Source organism: Sitophilus oryzae, unplaced genomic scaffold (genome assembly GCF_002938485.1).
Source record: "Sitophilus oryzae breed Bouriz unplaced genomic scaffold, Soryzae_2.0 scaffold_1297_pilon_pilon, whole genome shotgun sequence".
Taxonomy (NCBI): domain Eukaryota; kingdom Metazoa; phylum Arthropoda; class Insecta; order Coleoptera; family Curculionidae; genus Sitophilus; species Sitophilus oryzae.
The window spans coordinates 3,115,450-3,130,309 of NW_022145945.1; the positions used below are offsets into that span (position 1 = coordinate 3,115,450).

A 14,860-nucleotide genomic window follows, 5' to 3' on the forward strand; every position below is an offset into this window, starting at 1 on the left:
TAAGTACAAACTGCAACGTTGTTTAAAATCCTAATTCACAGAAATACAAAACTATAATAATATGGCGTCTAAGTCGCGTTTTAACCTAAATTGGGGTAATTATAGTAAAAATATTATTTTTATGATTTAGTTAGAGACATATGCCAGATGGCAGTAAAGGAAAACAAAACAGAAGTATTTAAGTGTGGAGGATGTTGGAAGATTATAATTATTGAAACACTTTAATCGACTCTGAAACTCGTTACCCAAGGCAAAAAAGTCAAACGCAAACAACTTTATTGATAAATGTATTGTTTCTACTTTGAAAAATACTAATGGGCCTTAAAATTAAAGAAGTTTTAAAAAATTTCTTGATTTTTTTTTAGTAAAATGAGAATAATTATTCGCAGTCGAAAAATTTGTTTCCGCGTGTTGTTTAGGGTCAAATATTTCAAGTTAATGTATTCAAAAAGCAGGAATTGCTATTTTAGGAACGAAACATTTTCTTATTCAACAACATGGCGGCTTTCACTTTGTTGTTTTGGAGATTAAGATGGAGTAGTTCGAGTAGTCGCATACTGGACTAATAAAGTCGCAGTTCAGCCTTAACAGCCTTAACAGGTACTATACTGTCGCAAGATTGCCTAATTTAGTCATTCTAGAGTCTAGCTTGTGCCGCCCTCTATATTCTAAATAAAGAGGGAGTGGATAAAGAACCGGTAATATGTCGATGTATATTTAAATTTAGTTTTATATGTACCTTTCTTATGTCCCATTTTAATATGTTTTTTTTTTATAAAAACAAAAACAGTACTGAACTGTCTGACTGAACAGAACAATGAAGTGAAAATTTATGATTTAAGGTTATGGTTCAATACAGTTACAAAAAGGTAGTGGCTCGACGTCCTACCAACGTAAGAATAAGGAAATCTAAACAACGTTGGAATTAGTAAAACAGACGACGTTTGCATAATGTTGGAATAGGTCCTGAAAGTGACGTCGGAAAATTCTTTATTGCCCAACATTGTAACTACGTTGTCCGAATCACCTAAAGATCACTTAAGCAAAAAATGTTACAAGACAACGTTTATTCGACGTCGCAGAAGCTTTTACTTTCTTGTAGTACTAGTTCAACGTCGGCACAACATTACAACAACGTTTACACTTATTTTAATACCCAAGGTACGGAGCTAACTATTTTTTGTAACTAATCCAACGTTGTGATTAGTAAACATGTGGTCGCAAATCGTGAAAATGCTACTTGGGAATTCAAAATAATTAGGGTCAAGGCATCAAGAGGATTCATTTTAAGTACCTATTTAGTACCAAACCAAAACAATCTAGTGGAAAGAACAGACATTCTAATAAATAACACAACACTGGAAATAGTAGAAAAATATATATATTTGTGACAACTAGCACATAAAATTCGGGATCTCTACTACCAGAAATCATCAGAAGAATTAAGTTAGCATGGAGTATTTATGGAAGGAACTCAGTCCTATTCCTAATCTTGAATGCCACTTTATCTAAAGAAGAAAACATTCGACAAATGTGTAGTACCAGTCATGACATATGCATGCAATACATGGACACTTAAAACAGACATGTTCTTGATTTATGCTGGGAATAACCAAGGGAGACCGTAAAAGAATACAATGGATACGACAAAAGACCCAGGTAATAGATGTCATCCACAGAGTCAAATCCCTCAAATGACAATGGACTCCTGTCCATTGTGGTGTATTCACCTGTCAAGAAGAACGAACTACAGATGGACCACAAAAATTACAGCATGGTACCCACGAGGAATTAAGAGACCTAGAGGAAGATCGAATTTGAGATTGGACTTTATTGGTAAATATTAGGAAATCAGCAGGGATAACTTGAACCTGCCAAGCCAACAATAGATAACAATGGGCCCAACTACAAAGAGTGTATCTAAATATGTGAGGGAGGCTTCACCATAACTGGAAATGATGATGATATGTATTATGGAATATGTCGAAAGCATAAGCTAAGGGCTGGAGAATTTTAAAATACTCTTTAATATATTGGAGATTAATTTCTTTCGTATGTCTTTCGGAGCTATATAACGGGGTTGGGGATTCCCTTGATAAATGCAACTACGACTATGACTCACTACGCAATGTTGTGTTCTGGTTGTGAAACTGTTGCAAAAAGAATTATTATAAGAATGTATGACATAAAACAACACCTGACTAAAAATTTTATAAAAAAATTTTATTTTTAAATCAGAGCTTCAGTCAAAATATTTACCGGCATAGATCAGCTGAAAATGCACTAATGGTATCTTCTTCTCTCATTAGTGGTGGAAAAATCCATCCATCCGTACCATTAAAACGATTACACTCTGGTTTACTCCAAACGTTCAGTTCTTTCTTACCATCCACTTCGAGAACGCGACCAAGATCACTCAAATGGGAAATGCCTCTTAAGACTTTAACTCTTTGGGTTTTCGTAGCGTTTCTCTAAAATTTTCAGAAAATCGAACATTAATTTAAATACATTATCTTCAATAAATGAAGTTCATAAACAATGTCTTTTCAATCTAAATGTTTTACAGGGTGTCAAAAGTAATATCTAACTTTGGTAGGGTAATATCTAACTTTGGTAGGTGATTCTGCAGATAAAAATAAGTAAAAAAGTTCGTATAAATGTTCTAAAATGCTTTGTTTCAGAGTAATAATTTCTGAAGTAACGTCAATATTTGGATGAAAATTGGTTTTTGACATGAGAAATTTGATTTCGAAGTCAATATGACTCCTACTTGTAGAGGGAGCCGCCTATATACTTTTTAACAGGTTTGAAGAGTAATAACTTTTTATCCGTACCTGTATAAAACTACTGAGTAAAAAATATGCATTTGCGACGTTTTTTTTACGTGAAAAAGATCTTTTGGTAAAAATCGCTACGAGTAATGGTTCTCGAGATATTTGGAATCGAAATTATCAATACATTCAATCATTGATATAAATTAAACATGTTCACTAAATAGTTATTAGACTGAAATCATAAATTTGAAATGTTTTTGTGCCAAAAGTTCAACGGAAACTGTTTTATCATAATTATTTCTAAGAAGTAAAGAAGAACAATTTAGATTAAGAAGAACAAGAAGAACACGAACAAGAACAAGAAGATTAATTTAAAAAAAACTAAAAAAATTCCCAACTATCAACTTAACATAAAATATTATGTTTATTTTTTGCCAATATTGACATGTATTGAATACTTTTATTCTGAATATCTTGAGGATGGTTGCTCGTAGCGACTTTTACCAACAAATGTATATTTTTTCACTCAGTAGTTTTATACAGGTACGGACAAAAAGTTGTTACTCTTCAAAACAGTTAAAACACATGTAGATGGCGCCCCGTATAAATAGGAGTCATATTGGCATCAAAGTCAAATTTGTCATGTCAAAAAACTCCCAGACACCAATTTTCATCCAAATATTTAAGTTAATTCAGAAATTATTTGGAAAAAATCGAAATAAAAATGAAACGTCTACACCCTGTATCTCCAAAACTAAAAAAATAGAATATAAGTTTATACGAACTTTTTTAATTATTTTTATCTGCAGAATGTGCTACCGAAGTTTCGGGAATACAGTTCGGACCACCCTGTATAATATATGATATTTAAATATACTTACTGGTCCTAATAATGAAAATAAATATACTTTTTCTTCCCCAGGTTTCACTTTTAATCCAGGAACGTTGCCTTTAATTTGGCTACAAACGGCGTTGGTAGAAAAGTCTTTGGTGTCACAATTAATTTCTATTCCATCGAATAGTATATCTTTTACTTTGGCAGTTAGAAAGATTGTCTGGGGATTGTCAAACAATTCTATTAGAGACTTATTAACAATGGAAAGATAAACTGGACTGTCTCTTAGGACTAGGTTTACCATGCCCTGCAATGTTATAAACAATAATTTCAAAAATATATGTGTAAAACATCGCTCAGGTTAGTTTGAGAAAAATAATATATCTTACCACCATAATAGGGTGTATGATTGTCACAGTGTCATCTCCTGATAGACCTTTCGATTTTTTGGCGTTAAAATAGAAAGTAGAGTATGGTGTGTAAGTCAGGCTATCTTCAGCGGAGTTGTCTACTACATCGACTTTTTCTACATACTCACTAAAAATAATTAATAATTGTAATTTATTACATTACAGCAGCTTTTAATGTTAACATTTTCCGGAGGGCGACACATCTCGAAAAAAGCTCCACATCAGATTTTCTATTTGAGTTTTTTTTAGTGAAATATTTTTTTATAAAATATATGCAGAAAATATTATTACATATTTTAAAAATAAACACAACCAAACTTATATGAAATCATCTATTATTTTTTATAATTTTTGAGACGTGAACATCTTGTGTTTATGAATAAAACTCAGTCCTTACCAAAAACTTTTAATGAAAAATAATCTATATATAATCAGTTCCCAAAATAAACACAATAGTTTTTTTTTGTTTCTGTTTGAATTTTTAATGGCCAAAAAGCAAAAACAAAAAGAAAATTGATTTGATAATTTTCTGTGTTGCCACCGCTAGCCTTTGTGCAATCCTAGCTGGCATGCTTCTAATTAAATTATCAACCTTGTCTTGGGGTATATTTTCGCATTCTGCTAATGCTGCATTAATAAACTGAGCGAGATTTCCTGGATTGTTTCGACGAGCTCTAACACTTCTTTTGACCTGGTCCCACAAGATCTGGTGAACATGCAGGACAGTCTAAAACTATGACATATTCCGTTTCAAGACATTCTCTAGCCACATACATTATCTTGCAAGAAGTTAAAATTATCCCCAATTGCAGCTTTCCAAAGCCTATATATAAGGATTGGTTCTTGTATTAAATAAATATACCTCCCGTTAAAGTAAAATGATAATAAAGGAGTTTTGCTCCCAGTATAGTTCCTCTCCCGAACATTACAGTTCCTCCTTTATATCTTGGTACAGATTTGGCAGTAACCTGGAGCTCTGAGCAAAAAGAACATTTTGTCAATTCTTAATCGTCCAGTTATGTTATATTGAAAGCACCAATTTAGCCGGCCAATTTTATTTTGCCGAGATAACCGTGGGACCTATAACCTTTGCTATAACTCTCTCCTACTATATAACCTGCGAGCACTAAACCTTTTTCTTATGGTTTCAACTAAAACGTTTAACCTGTAGCTGTCAGAAGTTGTCTTTGTAGCTCTGGATGAGAAATACTGGAATTTCTTCTAGCAAATTGGCACTCGAAGCGGCCTTGTTGTTCAGTTGTGACTTTTTGACGACTTTGTCTGGGCCTGTTCTCGAGAGTTCCTAGTTCCAAGTACCTTGCATATGTTTTCGATACAACATCCTGGGTTCCTCCTTTATATCTTGATACAGATTTGGCAGCCTGGAGTCTCGATCGTCTTCTTGGAGCTCTGATAACCCAAATTCGATGGTCCCCTGATCTTAAGTTGGTCCCATCCAAAAAAACGAACATTTTGCCAATCCTCAATTGTCCAGTTTTGATCTTAAAGGCAACAATTTAGCTGGTCAATTTTATTTTGCCGAGATAACCGTGGGACCTATAACTCTCTCCTACTATATAACCGTCGAGCACTAATCCTTTTTCTTATGTTTTCAACTAAAACATGTACACCTGTAGCTGCCAGAAGTTGTATTTGTTTCAAAGCGGCCTTGTTGTTCAGTTGTGACTTTTTGACGACTTTCTCTGGATTCTCGAGAGTTCCTAGTTCCAAGTACTTTGCATATGTTTTTGATACAACATCCTGGGTAACGCCTACTCTCTTTGGGACATTCCTTGTTCAATGAGGGCAATAATAATTCTTCCTCTCTGTACATATGTTAACCTCACATAAGACATTGTTTATTAGCCGACCATACCAACAGATATCATAGGCTATTAAGATCGGCAATTTTTTTTTAATTTCACTCAAAATGAGTTATTTGGATCATAAATGACCTAAATACAAAATATTTTCATGGTGTCTGTCTGACTGTAACACGATAACTCAAAAACCGCTAAACCGATTTTAACCAAATTTGGCACAAAAATACTGTGGCACCCGAAAATCTGGCCATTAGTTTTTCGTGGGGGTGGGGGTTGGTAAGGGGGTGTAGGAGGGAGTTAAAAATTTTAAAAAATCGTAACTCCAAAATTACAGTAGCTAGCGAAACGCGGTTTTCAATTTAAGATTAAGAATAATGTTTGCAACAAAATTTGTAATAACGTCAAAATCAATTTTGAATTTTACTATAAAAATAAAAATAAAAATAAATTTGAAAAAACAGTTTTTTTGAAAATCTCGAAAACCGTTTGACTTAAAGAGCTAAAAATTTAGGTGAACTATTTTGATTCGACACCAAATCAATTCCTTGAGTGTAAGTTAAAAAAGCCGCGGAGGCAGATTTCCCATATCAATCCGGCTATACCAATTCTTTACGCGTGATGGAAGTAAAAATTGAAAGCCGTACCACACAAGCCGATACGGCCGTGACACACGAGACGCGAAAGGAAAAGTGGTAACGATCTTGGAGCGCCGTAACTCGGGCCCTGTGTGAGCTAGGGGGCTGAAACTCGGAATGTGGATTGGCCTCGAAAAGTTTGATTGACGTTTGATGATATTTCGACGACGTTTCGAGCACTACGAAATCCAATCATCAATGAATCAAATCAAAATACCATCCGATTTAAATGAAATTTGGTATGTCAATAGATTGAATCAAGGCCAACTTGACTGTGTAAGACACGTGTCAATGTCAGAGTTTTGACGTAAGAAACGTCAAAATTGGGTAAGTTGGATACGACGTTTCATTTACATCTTCATCAGGGTGGGATTAACGATTTGATATTGAAGAAAAATGTGGGTCGATTTTGGCATAATTGGGGATCGAACCGATGTTTCTAAATGGACGAAATCATTTCTCAGGATTTTTCTTAATTATGGGTCGATTGGAACCAAACTCGCCACGTGGATAGAGGTACCCGAAAGGAGTCCTTAAACGGGCAGACAGACGGAAGAAAGAAGAAGTTTCACTTCAAATATGTGCAGATATAATAAGTAAAAATCATTCTCAAATAAAAAATGTAGATTGATGCAGAAAACTGTGCATTATAAAGCAAGCCTACTGTATGAAAATGTTAAAAGTTTCTTAGAGAAAACTTTAATTTAATTCTAACAATTGAAGGGGTGGCTGCAATAACCCGGCATCTCCACTTTTTACAGAAACGAGATTTTTACTGAATTGTCCTTTAAAAAATAGGGCAATTGTCTCCTGCAACAATCAGACAACTCCGGTTAACAGCACATAAATGACAACGTTATTTGGAGCTAACTTTGGAACTGTCTACCAACTTTTTTTTAACATATTTTAGTATGGGTATAGCCGCCCATACTAAAAGTGCCTCCCAGCGCTAATTTTTTTTTTTCGATTCGTTTGAAAATTACCGGACAATTGTGATTTTACTACTGAACACAAAATTCACAAGTAAATAAATCGCAGCAGTCGTTTATTCTTTATTATCATGTTTATTTATAATAAAAAGCCTTATCTTGAAGTTGTACCTACACCATTTTTTTCCTTATAAAAGTTTAGTCAGAAATGGAGTGATTTCATATGTTTGATGGTGTATTTTGATATCATATTTCAATAATAATTTATTGTCACAGTATACCTATAGTAATTTTAAAACGAAATTATATGAAAAATCCCATCTCCCCCCCCCCCTTGATTGGAACAAAAATTTGATAAAAAATTATATTTATAAACCATATTTGGAATTTAACTACAGTTCTATATGTTTAGGACACGTGATTAGTTACATTTTGTTAATCTTCAAGGCTTCCTATAAATCTATTTAAACATATGGTTTGTGCATTTTAATAACAGCAAAATGTTTTCCAAATGATCCTTAAGGAACATTACTAATTTCATGAATGCACACATAGAATTTTCTCTAATTATATGACAAAAACAAGGACTCGAATTAATTGAACTTGGAAACAAACTAATATTGGCATGTTAATATCAGTCGGATGCGTAAAATTATAGGTTTTATTGATCACGGTACTCTATATTTGAAATATTTTGTCGGGTAATCATTACGTATATTTCTAAAATAATTATAGGGTTGTATTAATATGACTTCACAAGTTGGAAATTAAAAAAAATGATATTTAGTGAGTCTGGTAAAGCAAAACTTCTACAGTGTGTGTGGAATTGTTTTTTGAAGTTCATAGGTCAGGAAAAGGACACGGACATCATTAGACATTCAAATCTATTTTTCCAAGACTCTTTGATTAAAAATTAGTTGTTTTATGATGTTATGGCGCTCTAGATTGAAATTTAAAATCCTTTTTTAAGGAAAAATGTCAAAAGTTGACACCATTTGTCATTTTATTCAGAATGGTCAGTTTCTATATTAAATAAAAAAATATAGTGGATACACCAATTAAAAATCAAAAGTTGTTGTCATTTCCTGTGAAACAGGAAGTGACCAAAACTAATGGAATACTTTATTTAATCTTGGTTTATGTCATATACTAACACACCAAATCTCGTTTTTGAACTGAAAGGGTATAGCCGGATTAATGTGGGAAATATGCCCCAGCGGCTTTTTTTAACACAAACGGTTTTCGAGATTTTCAAAAAAAAACTGTTTTTTCAATTTTATTTTTATTTTTATAGTAAAATTCAAATTTAATTAATGATGATTTTTTTGTAATTCTTAGAAATCTAAAGCTTGATTTTCATGCATCCGTTGTCCGACGATACGTTGATACGATATTAATTTCATTGGTTGTATTTAAAGGCTTGGTTAACCGTTTCTAACCAACCGAAGTCTTTAAATTCAACCAATAAAATTAATATCGTAACATCGTATCGTCGGACAACGGATGAATGAAAATCAAACTTAAGACATGAAAAAATAATATGATCATGATTCTTAAACGAAAAGCCGCTTTTTGCGAGGAAAGAAAATTAATATTTTAATTTTTTAACCTTTATGAAATACTATGTCACTTACTAAAAATCGTCAGAAAATCTCTTTTATACTTCTTTACACTCAGGAATTTTTTAGAATTTTTTGAAGTGGTGGAACAATATGAAAAAAATTAAAACTCTTTTTTTTCTAAAATCTTTTTTTTCTGAAATCTTCTCGGACTCATTTTTTTAAATAATCTATGTTTATTTCTGGCAAGGATGTATATTAATGAAAAAATATTTTCTACGCACTTTTTTAAACTAAACAAAAATATAAGTTTCTTAAAACAGAAGATTTTAGAAAAAAAAAATGAGTTTTTAATTTTTTTCATATTGTTCCACTTCAAAAAATTCTAAAAAATTCCTGAGTGTGAAGAAGTATAAAAGACATTTTCTGATGACTTTTAGTAAGTGACATATTTGACAAAGGTTAAACAAATGAAGATTTTAATTTTCTTTACTCCGCTAAATATCGGCTTTTCGTTTAAGAATCATGATCATATGTTTTCATGTCTTGATTTCTAAGAAAAGAATCACATTTAATTAATTTTGAATATTACTATAAAAATAAAAATAAAAATAAATTTGAAAAAACAGTTTTTTTGAAAATCTCTAAAACCGTTTGAGTTAAAGAGTTAAAAATTTAGGTGAATTATTTTCATTCGACACCAAATCAATTCCTTGAGTGCAAGTTAAAAAAAGCCGCGGGGGCAGATTTCCCATATTAATCCGGCTGTACCATTTCTTTACGCGCGATGGCATTAAAAATTGAAAGCCGTACCACACAAACCGATACGGCCGTGACACACGAGACGCGAAAGGAAAAGTGGTAACGATCTTGGAGCGCCGTAACTCGGGCCCTGTGTGAGCTAGGGGGCTGAAACTCGGAATGTGGATTGGACTCGAAAAGTTTTATTGACGTTTGAATCAATGAATCAAATCAAAATACCGTCCGATTTAAATTAAATTTGGTATGTCGATATATTCGATCAAGGCCAACTTGACTGTGTAAGACACGTGTCAATGTGACAGTTTGTTTTGACGTAAGAAACGTCAAAATTGGGTAAGTTGGATACGACGTTTCCTTTACATCTTTATCAGGGTGGGATTAACGATTTGATATTGAAGAAAAAATGTGGGTCGATTTCGGCATAATTGGGGACGGGCTACAAGATGATGCCCTCGACGCCGACGTTTCGAACCGATGTTTCTAAATGGACGAAATCATCAGGATTTTTCTTAATTATGGGTCGATTGGAACCAAACTTGCCATGTGGATAGAGGTACCCGAAAGGAGTCCTTAAACGGGCAGACAGACGGAAGAAAGAAGAAGTTTCACTTCAAATATGTGCAGATCGGTGCAGATACAATAAGTAAAAATCATTCTCAAATAAAAATGTAGATTGATGCAGAAAACTATGCATTAAAAAGCAAGCATACTGCATGAAAATGTGAAAAGTTTCTTAGAGAAAACTTTAATTTAATTCTAACAATTGAAGGGGTGGCTGCAATAACTCGGCAACTCCACTTTTTACGAAAACGAGATTTTTACTGAATTGTCCTTTAAAAAATAGTGCTCTCTGTATAATATCTCAGTGCAATTGTTTCCTGCAACAATCAGACAACTTCATTAACAGTACATAAATGACAAAGTTATTTGGAGCTAACTTGCTTTCTGTTTGCAGCAAAAACCAGAGTAGATCCTGGGAGCTGTTTGCAGCAAACAAATTTTCTTAAAATGGAGCTGCTTGGTTATTGCATGCTGCTACTTCTTTTCTTCGTCTTAGTCGCTATGACCTTATATGGTATAATATTAAGATAGGTATACTAACTCATAAGAAAATGGCCCTATTTCCTTTACTACTGGTGCGTCTCCTAGTTGCACCTCTTCAGGATTGGTCACATTGAAAAAATAAACATTGAAATCCAGCGGAAAAGGAATTTTTAAATATATTTTGCGTAATTCATTCCTCTTTTTCAGTGAAGTTTGCTAAAACAAAAAAAAACGTTGATTAGGATTGGCCAACGCAACATTTATTTTATTGTTTGATGGAAACACAATAAGTTTAGTTTATTCAAACTATTGTCTATTTATTAATGTAAAAAATTTTCGTATATGAAAGGTAGTGTTAAGTTGAAAAAAATGAAGCAGTTCGTCATGATTTTTAAGAAAATGAAATGTTTTTTTTTGGAAGGGATAGTTCTCTATTTTGCGATACAGAAAATTAATGTTATACCATTTTTATCTGTATATATATAAGTAAGTCGGTTCAGAACGTTCTACGACGTTTTCGGACACCTAACCTCCACTCTTCTCTATTTAGCCAGAGATCATCAAGTATTTCTCTATTTTCTAGTCTTTATCCACACCCTCCCTCCAGCTTCGTCGCGGCCTTCCTCTTTTATTTCTGCCTCGAGGTGTCCACAGTAAAATTTGTTTTGGTATTCTGTGATCGGGCATTCGCTGAACATGACCAAACCATATGAGTTGTTTTGTTCTTATATCGTCCACAATTGTGTGTTCAGCTCCCATAATCTTTCTTACTCTGTCGTTGGTTATTTGTTCTCTTTTCGATTTTCCAGCAGATCTCCTCCAGTAATCCATTTCGGTCGCTAATAGCATGTTCTCTGTTCTGCTTTTCAACTGCCATACTTCGCTTCCGTAAGTTATTATGCTTTTCACTACCGTATTATATATGTTCTTCTTATTAGCTTTAGAGATTCCCACAGTACAACATTCAACATAGATATTGCCCTCTTGCCTTGCATTATTCGATTTTTTATACCCTCATTGAGTTTTCCATCGTTAGTTATTTTTAATCCAATATATTTATATTTGTCACAGTTTTTTATCACGCTTCCATCCTCTAAGACTCTTTTCTTTTTTGTGCCCCCCCTACAGTCATACATTCAGTTTTGGTGATATTTACCTCCAACCCCCATTTCTTATACTCCTCTATCAGCTTTCTTGCCATATATTCAAAGTCGTCGTGATCTTGGGCTAGGACTATCTGGTCGTCCGCAAAAAATAGGGTGTATAGGGTGTCCTCATTTATTAGGGGGATTCCCATTCCTCTACACTTAAGCATCCATTTTTTTAGTGCTTGTTGCAGGTATATTTTGAATAGTATAGGAATAGCACCATTTTTATCTAAATTCGCTTCATATGAGACCTCAGAGAAAGAAGACACTACACTTGGACGAATTTTAAAATACTTGATATAACTGTCATATTTTTGCGGTTTACATTTTCTAACGTTGCTATTTTACAGACAATATCATATCAATTATACGAGAGAAAATAAAATTTTGATATTTTGGTGAAAGTACACCCTGTAGAGTACGTTAACAAAGCAAGGAACTTAAAAATCACTTTATCATCTAGGTGTATCTTTCTTCGATAGTTTGTTTTTTATTTTTCTCAGTAGCTTTATTTTTGTTGGAAATATTCGCTTTTGAAGAAGACACTAACATTTTTTCGTATATTTTACATTAAATTGGTGCCCTTGCTTTAGATCCTAGTCAACAGACCTATAATGTAATGATTATAGAATGATTTATGTAATGTCACTGTCTTTGAAAAATTAAATTATTATTGTCAATTACTCTAGCAGATATGGTTTTAAGACCAAATGTTAATTTCTGCCATGCAGTGGCGGATTAAGGGGGGGCGGAAGGGGCGGTCCGCTCCGGGTCCCGTCTTTTAGGGGGCCTCCGAATCTTAATAAGTAATTTTTTATTCAACTGGCAAACAAGGCCAATATGTGTTCAGTAGTTATAAAGCATTTTGTAGGTGGAGTATGCAAACCATACGTAAAGGGAAATTAAAGCAACTTTCGTTGCATGTTATCAATGACACCATGCGTCGTCTTATGGAGTTTGCTGGTGGTCGTATTATGATGTGCAACCAAAGTTATTTTAATTTCCCTATAAACGCCAACTCTAAACAGTATTAATGGAAGCAAATATTTACTTAATTATCAATTATCAGGCCCCGGTAATAGTCAATGGCATTTCCTATTTGGGAAATTAAATCAAGGGGTAATTTTCTTGGTTTAAAATATCGAATAATTATTATTTTTTATATATGTATTTTGAGACTGAATTTATTTATTTTAGCTTTTAAGTTATTTTTCAATGGTTTCATTATTTATTTTTACTGAATAATCATTTTAAATTACAACCAATGCACAGAATAACTTGTATTCTAGCTTCATTACTGATGATGAGCAATGAAGTCTTTAGTATAACGGGGGCCACGGGCCTGAGACAGCGAAGGGGCCCCTCTGATCTTGGAGGACTTACAAAATCGCGATATTTTGGAAGCATTTTTAAGATAAAAATATTTAAAATTTTTGGAAGAAAACATCTACCTGTCAAAAAAATTTGTACAGCCTAAAAGTCAAATTAAGTGATTATCACAGCCCCTGTGACATAAAGAAAAGACATGTGGCTATAGTCTGTCCAACGAGAAGATCCTTGACAGTGATAGATGTGTCTGTCATTTTAATTTCAAAGTAGTTTATTTTATTTAACAAAGAAATAAGTTGGTACAACTGGAACGCATAGCGATATATTTAAAATTTGATTGACAAGATGACAAGTGATTACTTCAAAATATTGTGAAAAAAACTGTATAAAACTGAAAAATGTAATCGAGTTATTTTATTTAATAAAAACGGTATGTGTTAATACAAAACAAACAAGAACAAGACACTACATACCAAAAAATATAAAAAAGAACTATTATTTACTTTAAGCTTTATGAAACTACCCGCATTTATGATTATATTTATCAATATAACTTATGTACAAATACAAATTTGTAATAATCCACAGGAATAAATAAAACAACATAGGTAAATAAAACAAACTATTTTATTAATAATAACACCTACCAAATTTTATACCTTAAAGGTTGATTAATTAACTTTAATCTTAATTTTTTTAAACCAGTACCTTTTGACATTATTTTTCTGCAGTACTAAAATCCATTATTTACCTATCGTGTGATATCGATATTTTACAGCTACTCCAGTTTTTAGTATGTGTTTAGTTTGATCCTTCTACCATATACAAGATGCACTTATCTACGACGAAATGGTATACAAACTTTATCGATAGCAACTTCATTGGTGTATAAGACTTTCTGCCCTGGCAGCGAGTATTAACCATAAACTGTGCTCTGGGTCTACAGTTAATTTTCACTCGATTTTTCCTCCACTTGACTTCAAAAGACACAAAACACACGTAATAATACGAATCAAAATGCATCATATTCCAAAACGCAGGGTATTTAACAAAAGTTGACACAAAATTATAACCTAGAATTTGGCAAGACTTTGACAAGCGTCAAAAATGACAAAATCTAAAGGCGAGTTCATACGCATCGGCGTCCGTTTGTCGTTCATCGTTCCGTCAAACCAATAAAATTGAAATACGATCTGTCATTTTTTAAATAAACCAATAAAACTGATTAAAAACAACAAGACACGACGCATGACGGATTTATATTTAAACCCATCCATAGATAACTTAAAAATTATTAGAAACTTTATTTAGTAAAATAAATAGATTGGTATGGGACGTCATCTGCTTTTCTTCTGTCATCGTCTGTCGAAATCTTACCTGAGAAAAAAAACAGAGTATATCTATTTCAAAAATTAAATTGTTCAAATGTCATATAATAATGGCGGCAGCTGTCATGGAATTGAGCGATTAAAAATTATCATAAATATTTTTTTTTTCAAATGGAAACCCACTTTTTTTATTTCACTAGTGAAAAGTTTTTCCAATTCGTTACGTTTTAACTAGACATATTCCTATACCTAAAATAAATCGTTTTTAAGTTATTTAAGATTTA

The 14,860-nt window shown here is 32.9% G+C and overlaps 1 protein-coding gene across 1 annotated transcript in view; it reads right to left on the minus strand.

Annotated features, from left to right (window-relative positions):
- LOC115874467 overlaps window positions 1–14,860 on the minus strand; it is a 56,831-nt gene that overhangs the window by 8,420 nt on the left and 33,551 nt on the right. Inside the window, exons 12-15 of the mRNA XM_030889616.1 lie at window positions 10,830–10,987; window positions 3,999–4,146; window positions 3,656–3,916; window positions 2,260–2,471 (exon numbers count right to left, since the gene is read on the minus strand). Coding sequence (XP_030745476.1) covers window positions 2,260–2,471; window positions 3,656–3,916; window positions 3,999–4,146; window positions 10,830–10,987 — 779 coding nt within the window. The remainder of the gene's footprint in view (window positions 1–2,259; window positions 2,472–3,655; window positions 3,917–3,998; window positions 4,147–10,829; window positions 10,988–14,860) is intronic.